Source organism: Hylobates moloch, unplaced genomic scaffold (assembly GCF_009828535.3).
Source record: "Hylobates moloch isolate HMO894 unplaced genomic scaffold, HMol_V3 SCAFFOLD_70, whole genome shotgun sequence".
NCBI classification, from domain to species: Eukaryota; Metazoa; Chordata; class Mammalia; order Primates; family Hylobatidae; genus Hylobates; species Hylobates moloch.
The window spans coordinates 375,630-397,241 of NW_026652345.1; the positions used below are offsets into that span (position 1 = coordinate 375,630).

The following is a 21,612-nucleotide window of genomic DNA, read 5'->3' on the forward strand; positions in this document are numbered from 1 at the left end:
TATTTTATTTATTTATTTATTTATTTATTTTGAGACAGAATCTTGCTCTTGTCACCAGGCTGGAGTGCAGTGGTGCGATCTCGGCTCACTGCAACCTCTGCCTCCCGGGTTCAAGCGGTTCTCCTGCCTCAGCCTCCTGAGTAGCCAGGACTACAGGCACGTGCCACCATGCCCAGCTAATTTTTGTATTTTTAGTAGAAACAGGGTTTCACCATGTTAGCCAGGATGGTCTCAATCTCTTGACCTCATGATCCGCCTGCCTCGGCCTCCCAAAGTGCTGGGATTACAGGTGTGAGCCACTGTGCTTGGCCCTGTTTTCAACTTTTTTTTTTGAGACAGAGTCCCGCTCTGTCGCCCAGGCTGGAGTGCAGTGGCGCGATCTTGGCTCACTGCAAGCTCCGCCTCCCGGGTTCACGCCATTCTCCTGCCTCAGCCTCCCGAGTAGCTAGGACTACAGGCGCCCGCCACCACGCCCGGCTATTTTTGTATTTTTAGTAGAGACTGGGTTTTACCATGTTAGCCAGGATGGTCTCGATCTCCTGACCTTGTGATCTGCCCGCCTTGGCCTCCCCAAGTGCTGGGATTACAGGCATGAGCCACCATGCCCGACCCTTATTTTCAACTCTTAACCAATTTCCTCTGGTATTTACCTTCACATTTTTCAATAATATAAACTTGCTATTTCCTAGTTCATTATTTTCAGAATATGTTGGTTTATGGAAAAGTGAAGATTTAGTGCAGTTTCTGGTTGTGTCTACATCATGAGTGTATGAATAGCGTTAGCTGCTGAGCCAAGTAACACGATTACACAATTACATTTCCTTTTGTGTACGTTTTGCTTCCTCTGAAGTTAACTAGGTTTTTTTGTGGCTCCGTTTGTTATGTATATGCCAAATTCCTCACTTTTACATATTACTTGCTTTCTTCAATTCATAAGCTTTCCCAGTATTCTAGAGTTCATGTTGGCTCACTTTTCATTGGCATGGCTGGCCACAGGCATTCAGTCTTCATCTTCCTTTTTTTGTTTTTGTTTTTGTTGAGACGGAGTCTCACTCTGTTGCCCAGGCTGGAGTGCAGTGGCTCACTTTTGGCTCACAGCAAGCTCCACCTCCTGGGTTCAAGCAATTCTCATGCCTCTGCCTCCTGGGTAGCTGGGATTATAGGCGTGAGCTACCATGCCTGGCTAATTTTGTATTTTTAGTAGAGACGGGGTTTCACCATGTTGGCCGGCCTGGTCTCCTGACTTAGGTGATCCGCCCGCCCCAGCCTCCCAAAGTGTTGGGATTACAGGCGTGAGCCACCGTGCCCGGCCGCGTTATATCTTTTTCATCCTGTAACTTTCATTTTAGTGGTATTTGGGGAAGGAGTGGAGAGGAATGCGTGTGTTCAGTTCAGAATAGTAAAGCTGTTATTGGGCATCAAGATAGTGTCCAAACCTGTTTTTTTAAAGTGGATTCTTAGCACTGAGATTTCCAAGTCAAGAGTAGCACATTTTAAGGTTGTTAATGACTATTGCCAAATTGCCATTGAAAGGACTATGTTAATTTACATTTCCTGGTTTGGCTATTTATGTACTTTGTGACTTTGGTCAAATTACTTTTCTTCAGTGTGGGATTAAGAGTAATACTCATAGGACCTTTAGGAAGGTGGAATGAGTTAATACATAAAACGTACTTAGAATAATACATTGTAGCTGCTCAAAAAGAGTTTGTTAGTGGTTTTTATTATTGTGATAAGGCTATGTCCTCCTCCCCAAAACTCATTAACTTTTATAATCTTTGTTAGCTTGATGATATGGCCTTGATGCATTATCTAGCATTTCTTTGATAAACAGTGAGGTTTATCTTTTTTTTTTTCTCACCATGTCTTAGGGTGCTGATTTATTTTTTATTGGAGCTTTATTGTAAAAATATTAATCCTTTGTCTCTTGGGTTTTCCTCCTGATTTGTGTTTATAGAGTGCGTTTTTTTTTTTCTAATAAAAAGGGAATGTGAAATTAACATTTGTATAAAGAATTATGAGAATTGGCGAGGGACAGTGGCTCACACCTGTAATCCCAGCACTTTGGGAGGCCAAGGCGGGTGGGTCACTTGAGGTCAGGTGTTAAAGACCAGCCCTGGCAATGTGGCAAAACCCCATGTTTACAAAAATTATCTGGGCGTGGTGTTGCGCACTTGTAGTCCCAGCTACTCAGGAGGCTGAGGTGAGAATCTCTTGAGCCTGGGAGGTGGAGGTTGCAGTGAGCTGAGATCGCACCACTGTGCTCCAGCCTGGGTGACGGAGCAAGACCCTGTCTTGGGGCTGGGGGGGCGGAAGCGGATTGTGAGAATAGACAAGTGATCCAGCATTACCAGTACCTTTGGAGCTCTTCCTACCTGAGATACTACTCTCCTTAATCTTGTCACTGTCATTCCATGGCATGATCTCGGCTCACCACAACCTCCGCCTCCTGGGTTCAAGTGATTCTCCTGCCTCAGCCTCCCGAGTAGCTGGAATTACAGGCATATGCCACCACGCCCAGCTAATTTTGTATTTTTAGTAGAGATGGGGTTTCTCCATGTTGGTCAGGCTGGTCTCGAACTGCTGACCTCAGGTGATCTGCCCGCCTCAACCTCCCAAAGTGCTGGGATTACAGGCGTGAGCCACCACGCCAGGCCTATTTGCTTTTCTTTTGTTTTACTGTGTCCCTTAAGAAGATGTCATTTAGTTTTTGCATATTGCTTTTAAAAATTTAAATAGGCTGGGTGGAGTGACTCATGCCTGTAATCCCAATACTTTGGGAGGCCAAGGTGGGAGGATCACTTGAGCCCAGGAGTTTGAGACCAGACTGGGCAACATGGTGAGATCCTGTATCTTCAAAAAATAAAAAAATTACCTGGGCACGGTGGCACATGCCTGTGGTCCCAGCTACTTAGGAGACTGAGGCAGGAGGATAACTTGAGCCCAAGAGGTTGAGGCTGCCGTCAGCTATCATACTGCCACTGTCCTTCAGCATAGGCAATAGAGACCCTGTCTCAAAAAAAATTAAAATTATACAAATGAATCATAATATGTATTCATTTTAGGGCATTTTTATGACTTGCATGAGTAATCTTTTCAGAATTAGATCAGAATTAATTTCTAATTTCCTTTGCTTTTATTCATCTTTAATAAATACTGAGTAGCTGTTCTGTGCCAGGTATTCTAGGATTTGAATAGCAGCAAGTAAGGCAAAAGTCCTTGCTCTTCTGGAGCTTAATGCTTAAAGAGGTATTTTTCAAGCTTTGAAATTGTATGCATTCTCGCTCATCTTTCCTTATAATTTTCTATTTTTTTTCCTTTTATTTCTAAACAGTTTTAACTTTTTAGTATACCTGGTATTTTGGTGTGAAGCTGGTGACTGTTTTCTTGCAGATAGTAATCAATCTATATGTACTAATTAGTACATACTTGGGTTTCTTTTGGGGTTTTCCATTCTGATATATTTATCTGATGAGTTTTATAACAGTATACATTGTTTGAATTATATATTTGAGTTATATGGTAGGACAGTTGACACATGCTTCCTTTGCAAAATACCTTCCCACATTTCACTGTTTTCACATGAATTTTAGAATTATTTTGTCAAGTTCCTAAAGTGCTTTCAGACTGAATTATGAGATATGCATTATATTTATAAATTAGTTTGGGGAGATTGCCATCTGAATAAGTTAGCATATCTTTGACTGCAAAGAGCAGAAATTTCAGCTAAATTAGGTTTAACAGTAAGGACATTTATGTCAAGTAACTGGCAGTTCAGCAATAGGGAGCAGGCTGTTGAGTTAGCTGACAACGTGATTCACTGAAATCATAAAGGAACAGGCTCTTTCCATCTTTCCTCACTCATGTATTGGCTTTTTTCTCATGCTCCCCTGGTGGTTGAAATGTGAAACTGTAACAATTCCCAGGAATCTCATCCAGAAATGACAGTATCCAGAGGAAAAGGAGACATCTTTGATGTTTCTCATAGGATCAAGGTAATCTTTCCTAGAGGTCTCCAAGTAGATTTATCCTTACTTCTCATTGGTTAGAATTGGGTTACATGCCATTTCTAACCCAGTCCTTGGCAAGAAAAATGGATTATCATGATTGGCTAAAATTCATCAGTCTCGTTTCCTGAGGATGTGAGTCATGTGAGAAAAGAATGGATACTGGGACAAACCAGCTGCTCTGCTAGCAAAGGAAGATCTTTGTAATAGTAAGCCATCTCACTGAGGAACATTCTATAGTTCCTGCTTATATTATAGTTTTCTTCATATAGATGACAGCTATTTATTAAATTTGATTCTGACTGATTCCTTGACTGAACTCTTTGCTTTTCAGTTGATACTCACACTAATTCCAGATTTATAATCATACATTCCAGAAATCATGATACAGGTTGAGCATCCCCCAAAACTGAAGCTTTCTGAGTGCCAACATGATGCACAAAGAAAGTACTCATTGGAGCATTTGGATTTGGGTTTTTGGTTTTGGAATGCTGGCAGTATCCAAAGGAAATATTCCAAACTGAAAAAATCTGAAATCTGAAGCACTTTTGGTCCTAAACATTTCAGATAAGGAATACTCAACCTGTAATTGTTCCCTTCCAGAGAGTTATACTACTGTCTCCCTTCCCTACCCTTTATAAAATTAGTTCATTGGCTGTACCTTCAGACCATCAAGCAATAGTAGTAATAGGCAACTTAGTCTTATATCCAATTTGGTACCAAAATATATGAATAGATTTATTACTATTATATATCTAGAGCAGACCAGGCTTGCTTGTAGGTTAATTGCTTAGTACCTGTGTAGTGTTGGATAATATTTAATGCTGATATGTAACTTTTGTGTTTCTTATGAGATCCACAGTGAATTTCTTATTGTATTGTTTGTTATCGCAGGATTGTATTAATGTGATAAAATGAATTGGGATGCTTTCTATATTTTCTATTCTGAAATAAGTGTGGGATATTGCATTGGAATGGTCTGTTCCTTGAAAGTTGTAGAGTCTATGATGCCAGATGGACCAGAACTCCTGAGTTAATTCTCCGGCAGCTTTTTTCTTCCTTCTTCATTACTCATGTATTTCTTCTATTTTCTTAATTTCAATATAGGACGGTGCTAAATACATGATAAGCATTAATAAATATCTATTGAATAAATGAACGTATGGGTGAGCAAATTTTATAACTTATTAATTTCCTAGAAGAAACTTTAAGGAATTATATTTTTAAAGCATATTTTACGCTACTCTTACGTATCTGAGATCATCTTCCTTTTCTAGATCCTAATTTTATGGATTTCTTTTTAAATTAGTAAAAAGATGTTTCCCATTGATTCCTTCCTCCTCCTTTCCTGGAAAGTTTTTATTTTCATATATTAAATAAAACATTTCTAGAAAGTTATTTTTGATGACATAATATTTGGTTCCATGAGTGCTTAAAGTCTGGAGCCTAAGTTCAGATTCTGGTTCTGCCACTTACTAGCAGTGGACAAGTTATTTAACTTCTCTGTTCTCAGCTTCCTTATCAATAAAATGAAAATAATAATAGAACTTACCTCATAGAGTTACGAGAATTAAATGCTCCAGGACTATGACCAGTACTCATTAGGCACTATTATATAAAAGTTTGTGGAATGTGATATATTTACTAGTCTTATTTATTATATGATTTGGCACCTATATTTTACTACTATCAATTTATGAAGGACCTTCCTGGCTATTGTATGTATAGTTTTTCCTTGGTTTTTGTTAATTTTGTTTATTCATTCAAAGAGCCAACTTCTGGTTTCATTAATTTTCTTTATTGTTTTTCTATTTTCCATTTCACTTATTTCTACTCTGTCTTTATTACATCTCTCCTGTTTGCTGTGGGTTTATTTTGTTCCCTTTCTGGTCTCTTAGTTGGGAGATGAGGTTATTGATTTAAGGTTTTTCTTCTAACATAATTGCCATTTATAACTATAAGCTTTAGCTGCATCTCATTAATTTTGGTAAGTTATATTTTCATGTGTCTCAAGTATTTTCCAATTTTTGGGGGGATTTCTTCTTTGACTCTGGATATTTAGGAGTATATTGATTAATTTCCACATACAGTGAATTTCTCAAATTTTCTTCTGTTGAATCCAGTTTCATTCCATTGTGTTCAGAGAACAACTGTGCATGATTTTATTTATTGAGACTTGTTGTATGGCCTCACATATGGCTTATCCTGGAGAAGGTTGCATGTGCATTTGAAAAGTATGTGTATTCTGTTGAATGGAGTTTTCTGTGAATGTCTGTTTGGTCTAGTTGGTTTATAGTGTTATTCAAGTCTTTTGTGTCCTTACTGATTTTGTCTAGTTGTTCTATTTTTTTTGGGGGTGGGGGCGGGGCGGGGACAGAGTCTTGCTCTGTTGCCCAGGCTGGAGTGCAGTGGCGCGATCTCGGCTTACTGCAACCTCCACCTCCTGGGTTCAAGTGATTCTCGTGCCTCAGCCTCCCGAGTAGCTGGGAGTACCGGTGTGCGCCACTGCATCTGGCTAATTTTTCTATTTTTAGTTGAGATCGGGTTTCACCATGTTGTCCAGGCTGGTCTCGAACTCCTGACCTCAGGTGATCCGCCTGCCTCAGCCTCCCAGAGTGCTGGGATTACAGGCATGAGCTACTGCTCCTGGCCAGTTTTTTGTATTTTTAGTAGAGACGAGGTTTCATCATGTTGGCCAGGCTGTTCTTGAACTCCTGACCTCAGGTGATCCGCCTGCCTGAGCCTCCCAAAGTGCTGGGATTACAGGCATGAGCCACCATGCCTGGCCGATAAATTTTTTATAATCTTTTTTCTTTATACATGTTTCTGTGCTCTGTTTAGACAGGCTCAGATATATATACATATATTTGTTATGAATTGTCCCTTCATCAGGAAAATGATTCCTTTTTCCCTATTCAAGGTATTTGTTACAAATTCTAGTTTTATATTATCTACTATATCTTACCCTTAAAACTTTTCTGAGTCATTTTTCAGTATATCTTTTATAGAAGGCTATGGTTGGATTTTTTTTAAAACCTGAGTATCATTGTCTTCTGACATGGAATCTGAAAACCTTTTAAAAATTAGTGAGGCAAAAAAATTAGCCGGGTGTGGTGGCGGGTGCCTGTAGTCCCAGCTACTTGGGAGGCTGAGGCAGGAGAATGGCATGAACCCAGGAGGCGGAGCTTGCAGTGAGCCGAGATCGCGCCATTGCACTCCAGGCTGGGTGACAGAGTGAGACTCTGGCTCAAAAAAAAAAAAAAATTAGTATTGAGGCTGGGGGCAGTGGCTCACGCCTATAATCCCAGCACTTTGGGAGGCTGAGGCAGACGGATTCGCCTGAGGTCAGGAGGTCAAGACCAGCCTGGCCAACATAGTGAAACCCCGTCTCTACTAAAAATACAAAAAATGAGCTGGGTGTGGTGGCGGGTGCCTCTAATCTCAGCTACTCAGGAGGCTGAGGCAGGAGAATCGCATGAACCTGGGAGGCGGAGGTTGCAGTGAGCCGAGATCTCGCCATTGCACTCCAGCCTGGTTAAGAAGAGCGAAACTCCGTCTCAAACAAACAACAAAACAAAACAAATTAGTACTGAAAGGGATAATTGGTCTAATTATTGCATTTTAAAAAGTGCTTTCCATTTTTGTTAATTCGATTGTTTTCAGTTCCTCTTATAGGAACTTTTCCCTCACTGATCTGTATTTGTATTTTGTAGGGAAGGTATACATATATGTGATTTTTCAGTTGTATAAGGAGTAACCTAAACGTTTCTTAAAGACATAATTGAGTCAGAGGGAAAAAAATTGTTTTCAGTTTCTTCTCTAAAATGAGATGAGTACATTTTAACATTATCCTTCCTTTCCCTTTTCCTCACTTGTTTTTTCTCTGTGATCTGGAATTTTAGACTTAGTGGAATTTATTGCAGAGGAGAATTCTAAAGCCTGCATATTTGCCTTGTTTTTTAAGCAGTCTATTTTCTCCTGCTCAGATGCTTTGCTGGACTCAGAAGTTACATGAGCATAAGGTTAGGGAGTTGTCTGTTTATAAAGCTTGCTTAGTCCCTGGTGAACCTTCATTTTTAGCGTCCAGTTCTCTGGAGCTTCTGTAGTCTATCCTGGCTCAATGCTTCTGTCCCACATGATCTGGTGTCTTGCTCTGGAATGTCATTTACCTGTATGTTGACCTCTCTCTTCTCTATCCTGCACATTATCCCCTCTTCCATCAGTTTTCTCATCTATATTTTGGGAGTTTCTTCAGTCGATATTCCACATTACCGATTTATTATTAAGAAAAGTCAGTTCTGTGCTTTTCTTTTGATTTGTTTTTTGTTTTTTGAGATAGGGTCTCACTGTGTCGCCCAGGCTGGAGTGCAGTGGTGGTCATGGCTCACTGCAGCCTCAACCTCCCAGGCTCAACTGATCCTCCTACCTCAGCCTCCCAAGTAGCTGAGACTGCATGCGCATGCCACCATGGCTGGCTAATTTCTGGATTTTTCCTAGAGGCAGAGTTTCACCATCTTGCCCAGGCTGGTCTTGAACTTCTGAGCTAAAGTATTCTACCTGCCTTGACCTCCTAAAATGCTGGCATTGCTGGCATTACGGGCATGAGGCATCGTGCCTGGCTGCCCTCTGATGTAATTTTTTAAAAAACAGATTTCAAACAAAAGTAAAGTTTTGACGACTTACCAAATATCTGTGTACTTTCAGCCTTGGCCAGATTTCAATATTTTACCATATTTGCTTTAGAATTTTTTTTTTTTTTTTTGGATATTTAAACCCCTGTATACCCCTCCCTGCCTAGGGGTAGCTACTATCCTGAATTTGGTTTTGTTTGCCTACTTATTGCACTTGTATGTATCAATAAACAATATATTGCTCGGTACAGTGGCTCACACCTGTAATCCCAGCACTTTGAGAAGTCGAGACAGTTGGATCACCTGAGGTTAGGAGTTCAAGACCAGCCTGGTCAACGTGGCGAAACCTTGTCTCTACTAAAAATACAAAAATTAGCCCAACATGGTGGCGGGCGCCTGTAATCCCCACTACTCGGGAGGCTGAGGCAGGAGAATCGCTTGAACCTGAGAGGCAGAGGTTGCAGTGAGCCGAGATTGTGCCACTGCACTCCAGCCTAGGTGACAGAGCAAAGACTCTGTCTCAAAAACAAAAAAATACACAATAGGGCTAATATGTTTTTAAACTTAATATGAATGGTATCATACTGTACAACTGGTTTTGTAGTTTGCTTTTGTCACTCAATATTATGTTGATGAGATTTATCGGGCTGCTATTTAAAGCAGTTTTCTTAGCACAGAAGCCCTGTTTGCTTGCCAAACTGCATGTCTGCTGGGTTGCATCTGTCTTTAAAGGGTGACTTCCTCTAATTAATCCACTGGGGTGAGAGGTAAGTTGAACCTTTTTTCTGTTCTCACAAGTGTGGATACAAGCTAAAGGTGGCCCTGTGTGGTTCCCTCACTACAACTATGGTATAGTAGTCCATTGTAGAAATATACCACAGTTCTATTGATGGACCTGTTGGGTTATTCTATATGTTTTGCTATTAAAAGTCATACTTCACTGAACATTCTTAGACTTGTCTTTGTGCACACCTGGAATATTACATAAAAGTGGAGTTGCCGGGGTGCATATACCAAATTGCTTATCAGGCAGGGTGTAGTGGCTCACACCTGTAATCCCGGCATTTTGGGAGGCTGAGGCAGGCAGATCACTTGAGGTCAGGAGTTGGAGACCAGCCTGGCCAATATGGTGAAACCCCATCTCTACTTAAAAAAAAAAAAGCCAGGCATGGTGGTGGGCACCTGTAATCGCAACTACTTAGCAGGCTGAGGGATGAGAATCGCTTAAACCCAGGAAGGCAGAGGTTGTAATGAGCTGAGATCACGCCACTGCAAGACTGTGTCTCAAAAACAACAACAAAAACCAAATTGCTCATCAAAGTGGTTTTACCAGTTTACATTTTGACTAGCAGTATATTAGTGTTCGTGATGTTCTCTGTATATCTTTGTTATCATCAGATGTTTTTGATAATCTGCTGGGTTTGAAAAGGAATTTCATTGTGGCTTCACTATGTGTTTCTGATTACTGTATTTATTAGTTATTCAGATTACCTGCTCTGAAAATTATTTCTTCATATCTTTTGCTTAGATTTTTGAGGGGTTGTCTTTTTCTTAACAATTTGTAAGAGTTCCTTATGTATTCGATCATTTTATATTTTTGTGGGTTACATATCTCTTGTAGCTTGTCTTTTCACATTAGGGCATTTGACGTAGATTAAAAATTTGTATACTAACAATCTTGATATTTATCTTCATAGTTTGTGCTTATGTCTTGATTTGTAATGACATCTCTATATTGGATTTTCATAGATTCATGGGGTGCTAATGTTTAAATTTGTAATTATAACTATTTTTAGTTTCATTATAATTTTTCGCTATTTAATTCAGTACCTTATTTCCCTCACTCCCCGCCCCCCGCCAAGAGACAAGGTCTTCCTTTGTTGGCCAGGCTGGAGTGAGTGCAGTGACACGATCACAACTTACTGCAACCTTAAACTCCTGATATCAAGTGATCCTCCCACCTCAGCCTCCAGAAGAATTAGGACTACAGGCACGTGCCACCATGTCTGGCTTATATGTATTTTTGGGGGGTGGTGAGGGACAGTAGAGATGAGGTTTTGCTATGTTGCCCAGGCTGGTCTCGACCTCTTGGGCTGAAATGGTCCTCCTGCCTCAGCCTCCCAAAGTACAGGATTGCAAGTGTGAGCCACCACGCCCAGCCCTTTTATAATTCCTTCTATTTGTTCATTCATTCAATAATTCAGTCAGAAATACTGAGTGCCCATTACACGCTAGATATGCTGCTAGGTGCTGAGATACAGATATAAATAAAACAAAGTTGGCCGGGTGTGGTGGTTCACGCCTGTAATCCCAGCACTTTGGGAGGCCGAGGCAGGTGGATCATGAGGTCAGGAGTTCAAGACCAGCCTGGCCAATATTGTGAAACCCTGTCTCTAATAAAAATACAAAAAAAAAATTAGCTGGGCATGGTGGCGCACCTGTAGTCCCAGCTACTCGGGAGGCTGAGGCAGAAGAATCACTTGAACCCAGGAGGCGGAGGTTGCAATGAGCCAAGATTTTGCCACTGCACTCCAGCCTGGGTGACAGAGTGAGACTTCGTCTCAAAAAAGAAAAAACAAAAAAAGTCACTGCCTCATGGAGCTACATTTCTGGTGAGGGAAAGACACATAGTAAGCACTACCCAGTAAGTTGGTGTATCCAAAGTGCTATGTAGATATTTATGAAGGAATATGTATACCAGGAATATGTTGGGGCAGTATGGTGTCTTATAGAGGGAGTAGGGAAGGCCTTGTTAGTATGAAACCTGATGAATTGGAAAGAATAGGCCAAGTGGCTATTTGTGAGGGAAGAAAATTACAGGCAAAGGGCAATTACAGGTACAAGACTCTGAGGTGGTGTATGCTGCTTGACTTACTGGAAGTGAGGAGTTAGAACTACTGGAGTTGTCTGATTTTTTAAAATTTTGGGGGGATGAGGCCTGCTTTTTTACTGTCTGCTGATTCTCATGATGAATTGTCATGTTTACTAATCTTGGATTATACATTCATCTTCAGCAAGGTTTTAGCTATACAGTGAGATTCCAGAATAGTTTTGTGTCTTCCTGGCCGAAGTGGATGTTATAAATTTAGACATCACATTTACAGGGTAGTCATTTTTCTCATCTAGATTCCAGACTTGGCCATTCAAGGCTCCTTGTTGTCTCCCTGTGCCTGTGGTCGGGGGGGTTAAGGGGAGTGTAGGTTGGAGTGGTGCAATATTTTTCACATACATTCTTTTCCTGGGGTTGTGGTCCTAATGGTAATCATCCTGATTTTATGCATTGGCTTCAGATCTCATTTTGTTTAGTACACATCAACAGCTTTAATTCCTGGATTACAGAGACACTCAAGCTACAACAAAAACGGGGATTCTGCTCTGTCAATTCACAGACTCTCCACTTTGGGTTTTAGCTTACTCCTAATTTCTGGCTCTTGGGAGCTCAGCTGTGCATGGAAAGGATGTGTGTTATAGTTTATCTAAGATTTCTAGGTGTTTGAAGCAGATGGGTTTCATCTATAGCATTAGGTTAGATTCTGCTTTATTCCCTCCACTAAAACCATTAACACTAATCAGGAAGTGCTAATCAGCTGATTAACAAGAGATTTAGTTTAGCAGAAATTTCAGGATATTCTTGGAATTTGGGCAACAAATATCTCTAGTTTCAAAGACCCTTGTAGACTTTCCTATATTGCTATTGATGGTGAGGGGGTAGAGGAGAGTTAGAGGCCTACGCTCAAGTTTTCCTAAATTAGAGATGCTCTTTTGCTATTGTTACAAATGCATATAATTGCTCCAGTACTTTATCAAATTCCCTTTAGTCTATATTTATGTAAACCTAGTTTGATATACTGAACCATTCTTTTATTCCTGGAATAAATGCTGTTTGGTCATCTTAATACATCTGATTATTCCATTTGGTAATATTTTGAGTAAAAAATTCTATAGTGAATCCTGTTTGCTTCATGGACTGAGTATATAGTAGCATATCTATCTTTTTCTGTGACTAGAAGTTATTTATGAAAGAGAATCATTTATGTTTGAAGAAGTAAATATGCCTCAGTTTCAAATGATCCTTTAGGGGCTGTGTATAAACGATTCCAATATTTCTCAGTTGTTATTAAAGTACATGATTTTTTTCTTGTCTAACTTTTAGCAATTTTTATGTTAATATTTCAAAGAACCATGTTTAAGTAAATTACTAGCAAAAGAACTCTTTGGGGGAACTATGAAATTTTCTCTTGGCAGTTGCTTAAAGTTTTCTTATGTTTTCTAAAGTTCAGTAATAGTACATTTATCTTTAGAAAAGTTTGCTTTTAAAAAAGTGTTTCCATTTTTATTGTGGTCAGAATGTGCTGTGAATTTTAAATGTATTTTTAAGAGATTATAGCTAAATTGTACCTCATTGTTTTCTCTAAAAAGTTTTACTGCTTTTGCTTCCACTCCACTACTCAGTGATAACAAGGGTAACAATTTTCCACCAGAATTGCTTGTCACTTTATTCTTGTACTTTTGTTATACTACTGAACATCTTTTTAAATCGTTGCCACAAAATATCTCACTTTTATCATTTTCACATTGCTCTAGTATATCAACTTTGGAAACAAGACATCATTCTATTTATAGCATTCTGTTTTTAGTAATGGTATTTCCATTTACAAAATACAGTAATTCTTGATCGCTGAAAATGTCAGATCCTAGAAAACATAGCATGCCTACGCATGATGTTAACATCATTCTCGAATAGTTGTTGGTTGAAGATTCATTTGATGAATCTGATTTTTCTGAAATAGATGAGTCTGATGATACAGATGATTCTGGTGGTCTCTTTAGAAATAACTCCAAGAACACTTTTAATAGTTTATTTTCACATTGAAAATCAATTTGCTCCAGCCTCAAAGAGCATATTTATGTAAAATTAGGTAAGCGATAGAAGCAAGCTGCACTTTTTTTCTAAATGGGAAGGTATTAAAAAAGAAAAGTCTCATTTTAGTAACATAGTCTTCCTTAAACTCTATGCCACTTGTAAGATTTCTGAAAACTGAAGACATAGAAGGGAAAGGGCTTGATATGAACGACAGCTTTGCTGGTAAATAAACCCAACTGAACCCAAGATTATCTAAGGTAACCTCTTTTTCTAGTCTTTTATTGTGTTAACAGTTACCTCCTGCTGAGTTGTTGGCAGAATTTCCATATAATCTTGCTTATGACCATTTCTACATAATTTGTATCATCTTTTAGAAGTCTTACCCAGGTTGATATAGGTTACTGTTCTCTAGATCTATGTCTCCAATTCTTCTTATGTGGCATTAGGTATTTTAAGCTTGTTCTTTTTCAGACATCGTATAGTCAATTCTTGAACGTGTTGAGAGGTGCTATGTCATTGTAAGCTTTATTCTTCTTCTCTGAATGATTAGCTTGTTTGAATTTTACCTTTTTTTTTTTTTTTTTTTTTGAGATAGAGTCTCGCTCTGTCGCCCAGGCTGGAGTGCAGTGGTGCAATCGCGGCTCACTGGACCCTCCACCTCCTGGGTTCAAGCAATTCTCCTGCCTCAGCCTCCTGAGTAGCTAGGACTACAGGCACCCGCCACCACGCCTGGCTAATTTTTTTTTTTTTTTTTTTTTGTATTTTTAGTAGAGTCGGGGTTTCACCATGTTAGCCAGGATGGTCTCGATCTCCTGACCTTGTGATCCACCCGCCTCGGCCTCCCAAAGTGCTGGGATTACAGGTGTGAGCCACCACGCCCAGCTTTTACCTTGAATTCTTTAAATTCGGCTTGTGATTTTGCACTTCAGGATTCTGAGTGTTCTCTGTCTTCTTCCTGCATTGTTTTTCTTATACCATACAGGTTTTTCATTGGCCTTGAATTTTTGTTGTTAACTCATTCTTCTTTTGGTTTATCTTCATTTGTTTCTGCTGAATATTATTTGTTTCAAACTAAAAATAACATTCCACATTTTAATTGATGTGCAGACTCTTAATCTACTTAAAATGTGGGGTGAAGTTCCATGATTCCAGCTAGTCTGGAATAGGTCATTTAACCGGATGTTAATCCACCTACATTGTTCCCTAAGTGACATGTGGGTCCCATTCTGCTGACATACTTGTGGGTCCTGGTAACAACTATTTGGGTAGATTTGCTGATTCCTCTTTTCTCCTTAGTGGAAGAGAAAGCCAATACCCACCTCCTCTTGGGCATGTGCTTAGACGCCTGTGCTCGCTACCTTCTGTTCTCCAAGCAGCCGTCACAGGCACAAAGGATGTATGAAAAAGCTCTGCAGATTTCTGAAGAAATACAAGGAGAAAGACACCCACAGGTAAGGGAGGAAAACACAGAAGGGGGAATATAAAACAAAGGCTTCAAAATTGAAGGGTGTGAAATGTCACACTCATGGGTAACAGGATCAGCAGATGGTCCTAGATCCTCCTTGCTCCCCAGTCTACTCATTTTCTTATCACCAGCACCCTCACCCCAACTACTTGTTTTAGAAAGGATTTGAGACTAGTTATCAGTTACTGGGTCTGCCCGGAACTTTTTGCATGATCCATGGTTTGCACAACAGAGCAACTTTTCTACAGGGCAGGACTGGTCAGGCTTCAATGGACACGGCACAGTATTTCAGAGTGAGGTCTGTAGATACCCCTATTAGAAGCTTATGAGGAACAGTTTAATACACAAATATCCTTGCCTCCCTTGCCCCACAGTTAAAATGGCAGGAGGTGAGGGAAGGAACAAGGGACCACATTAAAAACACTTCTAAGCCATTGGCATATTATAGAATTTAAGTATAACTTGTAAAGCTCTGTGTTAGAACACTAAACACATTGAATTGAAATCATCTCTTTGGGTCTCCCCTCCATCCACATAAGTTCTTAGATGTAAGGAGTGGATCGCTTTGTCTATGAATGCTCGCTACTGCCAATATAAGACGTAACAATTTTAACTGAATGTGTCCCAAGGCTGAGGTACATGGGTAGGGTGAGTAATATGTTTTGGAAGAAAAGCGAGGTTGAGCTATGAATTATCTCCATGAAAGGGATTTACAACTTATTATGAAGAGTCCCTTAATGGAGTGAGGAATAATAAGCAAGTACAGAATTCAGATCTCCAAGTACTAGAGTCAGGGGGCTTAGAGCATGGCATCAGTGGGGAAGTAGGTGTGGAAGTCTACCTCTTACAGTAGCCAAATTAAAAAAAACTCCTACTGGGCATCTTCCTAAAATAGATGGTGTATTTCTTGTTTTTGATGAGCCTCAGGGTTATCAGCAGGAACAACATAATACAGTGGGGCTCCAGAGGCAATCAAACCATAGGAGGCCGGCTTCTCAAAGTTGCTCAGCCTTAAAGGAGATCATATGTGTAGCTTCTTGCTGTTGTTTTTCATTTGGTGCTTCTAATTGGGTAATTAGTTGGATTAATAAGCACTGTCTGTTACCTAATTTCCAGATTTGTATTATTTCCCAAAAGGTCGAACTAACATTGTCCACTGTACAATGTGATTGCCAAATGCCTACAAATTTGTTAAAGGCTGGTATCCCTCATCTTTTGTGGAATGCTAAGAAAGATGAAATCTTAGTATTCAGAGTTGGATGCACTCCACATTAAAGTTCTGTGTAGGCATGTTTTTAAAGAAAAAACTTTTTTCTTTTACATGTAGACCATTGTGCTGATGAGTGACCTGGCTACTACCCTGGATGCACAGGGCCGCTTTGATGAGGCCTATATTTATATGCAAAGGGCATCAGATCTGGCAAGACAGATAAATCATCCTGAGCTACACATGGTACTCAGTAATCTAGCTGCAGTTTTGATGCACAGAGGTAGGTAGCAATGGAAACTTAACTGACTTGCTTTAAGGGAGGGATGTCACTGGATTGATAAATTTGTGAAATGGTATGTAGGGAGGGCAAGGGCCAACGAAGAAACATGTAAATTAAAAGCATGGTTGAATGGCAGAAAAAGGAGGTATTGATTAGGTTGAAGTACTATTGTGTTCAATTCACATAACTTCTACAGACCTGCACTAGCCTGTCGAACCCCATCAAGCTGGAGAAAACCTTGCAATGATTGATAGTACCTTACGTCAGTAGTGCTTTACAGATTTCTAAATGTGTTCAATTACAATGTGTTTCTCACAGTGTGCTGGTGAAGCTTTATGACAGGAAGTATCAGTTTGTCAGACATTTCTTAGTGTCAGCACATGATACCTATCATTTTCAGAAACCTGGGATGACAGGTGTATTACACATACCACCATTCATGAAATCTTTGGCTCATCAAAGGCCTCAGGATATACTGGAAAGGACTGTTAGGAATCCCACAGCATTCAGTGGAGTTCCAGCCTGTCAGATGGGGATGAAATGAGGCAGCACCAGCCTGTCACTTCATAAGCACACAGTAAATTAGCCCTATATCTGCATTTGTGCTGTCTCTTCAGAATCACCTTGAAAACATACACTTTCTTCTTACTGTCCCTTCTCTCTGGGTTATTTTAGAACGATATACACAAGCAAAAGAGATCTACCAGGAAGCACTGAAGCAAGCAAAGCTGAAAAAAGATGAAATTTCTGTACAACACATCAGGGAAGAGTTGGCTGAGCTGTCAAAGAAAAGTAGACCTTTGACTTAAATTCTGTCAAGCTCTAAATCCATTTTTGTGTAGGGAGAATAATGTCTAGTAATGCGGAAGAATAGCTATCATTCCTGCCTCTGTGGCACCCAGATCAATGGCTTAAATCTGTCGTTTTTGATATTCAGGTTTCTTCAGTTTAGCCTTAGTGAAGGAGGGGTTGTATACACTGCCATTTTTGTATTTTAAAGGAAAAATGACTTTCATTCCCAACTGATTATGACCTTTCAGGATGCTGTCAAGTGATGTTTTCAGTTGTAACACGCGACTTGGTGCTGTCCCTGCTGGTCTAAGTAGAACTATAGATTAATATGGGCTGGCGTTCCTGTGTGCTGTGGGTGTGGTGATTGAGCCTGGCATTTCTACCTAAGTTAAGTTTTTGGTCTACTGATTTGCTGCCCTCTCTTCTCTTTATCAGTATCTGGCAAACTGACCAGAATTACCTTCCTCATGGCAAAGGGGGATTATGGTGAATTGTTGTTCTTATAGTCTGTTTCATGAAGCACAATGTGGAATTTAATACATAAAAGAGAAAAATATCTTAGTTTGTTACCGGCATCCAGCATGAAGTTTTAAAGTGGGGATTAGGCACGTGACAGTATAGCACCCATTTGAATTTAAATAAAAGTGAACCATATTTATCTGGTTATATAAAACTAAAAACTAAGAATGATGTAACCTTTTGTCTGTGTTATCTGAACACTCTACTTCCTTTGCAGCCTGAGTCACACAACTGAGTCATCTCAAGTACTCTTTAAGGACACACAGCCCAGGCTGTTCTGAGTCAGAATAGGCCCCTGCAGGTATATTTTAAAACTCTTCGTAATTCTAATGTGTACTGCTGGTATAGTTGAACTACTGACCTGGATCTTAGTCCTAGCCTTTTTGCTTTTGCAATTTCAGTATCTTCATCTCTAAACTAGAGAAACACTGGGATTCTTTCTTAGCTGTGGGGGAAGGTATTTGGTTAGTTGACTTTGAATGAATAGACTGCTGTGCTGAAAGAGCTTTATCACACTGCCTCAAAGTATGTAAAGATACATAAGTGGATGCTCTTACCGCAGCAGTCGTATGAATACATTTTTAGCCATTTACCTAAGGAAAAAGACAGTTTTTCTAGGTGCCATGAAGGAAGATTGACCCTGTTGGTATGCCTGTGGGGGTGGGATGTGAGTGGGACTGATAAACTGATATTTTTGGTTCATATGTACATACTGGAAGAATCTTTTCATAATAAATGAGACTATACAACAATATTGTATGTATCCCAGTAATCTTTGCATTTCTCAAAAAAAAAAAAAAAAAAACTTCCTGAAGAAAATAAAAACACCAGAAACCTTGAGGTCCAAATCCTCAGGGATTAGACTAAAACTAGAGTTTTGTATGGTGCAGATGTAAATTTCTTCCTATTTTCTGTCTAATGTCATATTATTTACCATCCAGCTAATGCCATTTACCAAGTCTAGCTCAGAGAGATAAGATACAATATAAATCAGAATGAGTTTCAGTAGAAACCTGTATTAACGTATGGTGATTTCTTAAAAAAATTAATGTCAACCACTCACCTTTTGCATTGAGAATGTTTTTACCTTTTCACAACTGCAGGGGTTACTGAAAGGTTTTTCATTCCAAGTAAGTTTTATTTGTTTATTAATTTTAAAACATCCACAGTGACTCAGCTCATGGTCTGGTTGTTGGAAACACTAGGAGTTTTCAGGACAGTCTCTTCATGTAGGTGTTCTCATTACAGTTCATTTACACTGTTGTAAAATAAGGTACTGAAGCAAAAGGAGGACTGATCTCCTTTACTGATTGATTGGTCTAAATTCAAAAGTGAATTGGTTAAAAAACTGTCCAATGGTCACTGGAGTTTTCAGGGCATAAATATTTTTAAAATAGAATCACTCAGTATACCAAAATTAAAGCATTATGAAATTTGAAATCATAAACATGCACTGGAAAGCTGGCTGTCAGAATACTTTTATGAAGAGTATTAGGAAGACCTTAATTTAGTTCTGGGTGCTAAAAAAAAATCACATGTAAGGATATAGTGTCAGAACACTGAAATCCAAGTCTACAAAGAATATCATGCCTTGGTTTGCAGTGAACCGCAGTAAGTTACCAGTGCTGCTCTGTGCTTACCACTTAAATCATGATAAGGTGAACCTCCATAGGTAAGCCATGTGAGAATTCTGCCCTTTCATTTATTTTGAACCAAGAACTATTATTGGATTTTAACTCTTCATTCTGAGATTTCTTCTCCAGGTGATGGTAAATAAAGTAATACGCACATGCATTATGATGAGGATGGAGTGAGTGGTTCACAGCAGTTCACCTTCGGGTCCCTCAAGTAGAACTGCAAGAGTAACAAGTTAGGCTCTGATCTGACATGTTCTCAGAAACTATACAGTTGACCTTCAAATAATGCAGGAGTGAGGGGCATAGACCCCCTAAATAGTAAAAAATCCACATCTAACTTTGACTCCTCTAAAACTTAACTACTCATAGCCTACTGCTGACCAGAAGTCTTACGGATAACATAGTCGATTGACACATATTTTGTCTATGTATTATATACTGTATTCTTACAATAAAGTAAGCTAAAGAAAAGAAAATGTTAAGAAGATTATAAGGAAGAGAAAATATATTTACTATTCATTAAGTGGAAGTGGATCATCATGAAGGTCTTCATCCTTGTCATCTTCATGTTGAATAGGCTGAGGATGAGAAGGGGTTGGTCTTGCTATCTTGGGTGGCAGAGGTGGAAGAAAATCCATGTATAAGTGGACCCACACAGTTCAAACCCGTGTTGTTCAAGGGTCAACTGTATTCTGACTCAGAATAGCTTAAGACCCTCAGGGTCATAGAAAAATACCATCATAATCTCTTTTATGGTAGGTTGGCAATATAAATTATTAACAAACTCTAAAATATTACCAGTACCTGAAAAAAAAAAAATTCAGCAGAAAACTGTGAAGTGGAACATTTTGTCACTGTTTTTCATTCATTTTGAAATTTTTATGTTTACATATATCTATTGTAAAAATACCAACTTTCCAAGTACTAGGAATGCTGACCACTAAGCCTGATCTAAAGTTTATGTTGGGGACCTCAGGTATGCAGGAGTGGAACAGGGACAGGAGTGAAAGCTTTGACTGAAGACAAATGTGGGCTTATGGCCTACCTCTGTCACTAATTTAACTATATGGGCAAAGTAGTAAACTTGTGTCTTCATCTGTAACATAGGGATTAGACACCAGTGATAGGAGGGTCTTGGTCAGTAGCTAATCACAGAGCTGCTTCCTTAAAAGCCTTGAGTACTTTTGTTTAAAAGTTTAGGTCTACTTGAAAGTCTGTAAAGTGCTAATTTTTATCATCCTAAGAGATCTATTTCTCCCCTTTCCAGTTACCAGTGGCATTCTCCCAAAACTGTTACTATCTGTATGTTATGGAAAGATACTTAAATGCTATGATAAATTGTATGAAAAAAAACTTTAAAATTCGGCAAGCAATTCTTAACGAAAGACAAAACTGGCCCTCTAGTACCATACTTAGTTTAGAATTCAGTCTTTTAAATTATTTGCACCTTGAGAATCTGTGAAATGAAAACATTTAACAGTAAACTCTTGTCCCAAGGAAGCAAAGTGAGAGTAAATGCTGGTCCATAGTGATGGGGGAAAGGACTGTGTTCACCATGAGTTTTTCAGGCTGCAGCACAAAGCTTATCTAAATACTACACAGATCATTATCTTTTAACCCAACCAATCATATATATCAAACTAAGGGAAAAATATGTAAGCTTTTCCTTTGGAACCTGAGACACCAGGAGCCTTAAACCACAAATAATCTACTGTAGCTATGGACAGGGTAGTCAAATTTATTTCAAAACAAAAGCTTTGTTGGGCTGCATCAAATGCAGGAGAAAAGGAATACTTGGGGGCATGGTTAAATTACCAGTGTGCATAACAGTGAGGTATGCCTCAAATAAGCCTTTAAAACTTTATAAACTGAACTAGAACATACCCATGCAGTAATATTTTTTCAGTGCTAATGAAAAAAAAAAAAAAAATTAAAGCCTGCACTGGAAATTTACAATATGGCAGAATTTGTTACTTTTACCTTTTGACCCTAATGTACAGATTTTATGACAGGGTCTGTGTTAAAAATCTAAACATGTTCACAAGATTTTAAACATCACTGGAAAGCTGAATTTAGAGGAAACAAAATCAGATAAAAGTACAATGCCCGTGACAGCCAACATTATGTAACTGGGCTGTATGAGGTTGTTTAGAAGGCTAGGGTTAAAAAGATAGACAAAAAGATTTTTAAAAATCACCCCCAAAGTT

General features: G+C 39.2%; 1 protein-coding gene across 3 annotated transcripts in view; it reads left to right on the plus strand.

The window, feature by feature from the left end:
• LOC116463828 (tetratricopeptide repeat protein 19, mitochondrial) overlaps window positions 1–18,520 on the plus strand; it is a 29,800-nt gene extending 11,280 nt beyond the window's left edge. For 2 of the 3 annotated variants that reach the window (XM_032147092.2, XM_032147094.2), the window contains 3 exons: window positions 14,799–14,953; window positions 16,295–16,457; window positions 17,133–18,520. In XM_032147092.2, the coding sequence (XP_032002983.1) occupies window positions 14,799–14,953; window positions 16,295–16,457; window positions 17,133–17,266 (452 nt within the window). In that variant the 3' untranslated portion in view covers window positions 17,267–18,520. The remainder of the gene's footprint in view (window positions 1–14,798; window positions 14,954–16,294; window positions 16,458–17,132) is intronic. The other variant, XM_032147093.2, reaches the window with a different exon arrangement.
• Window positions 18,521–21,612: the final 3,092 nt, after the last annotated feature.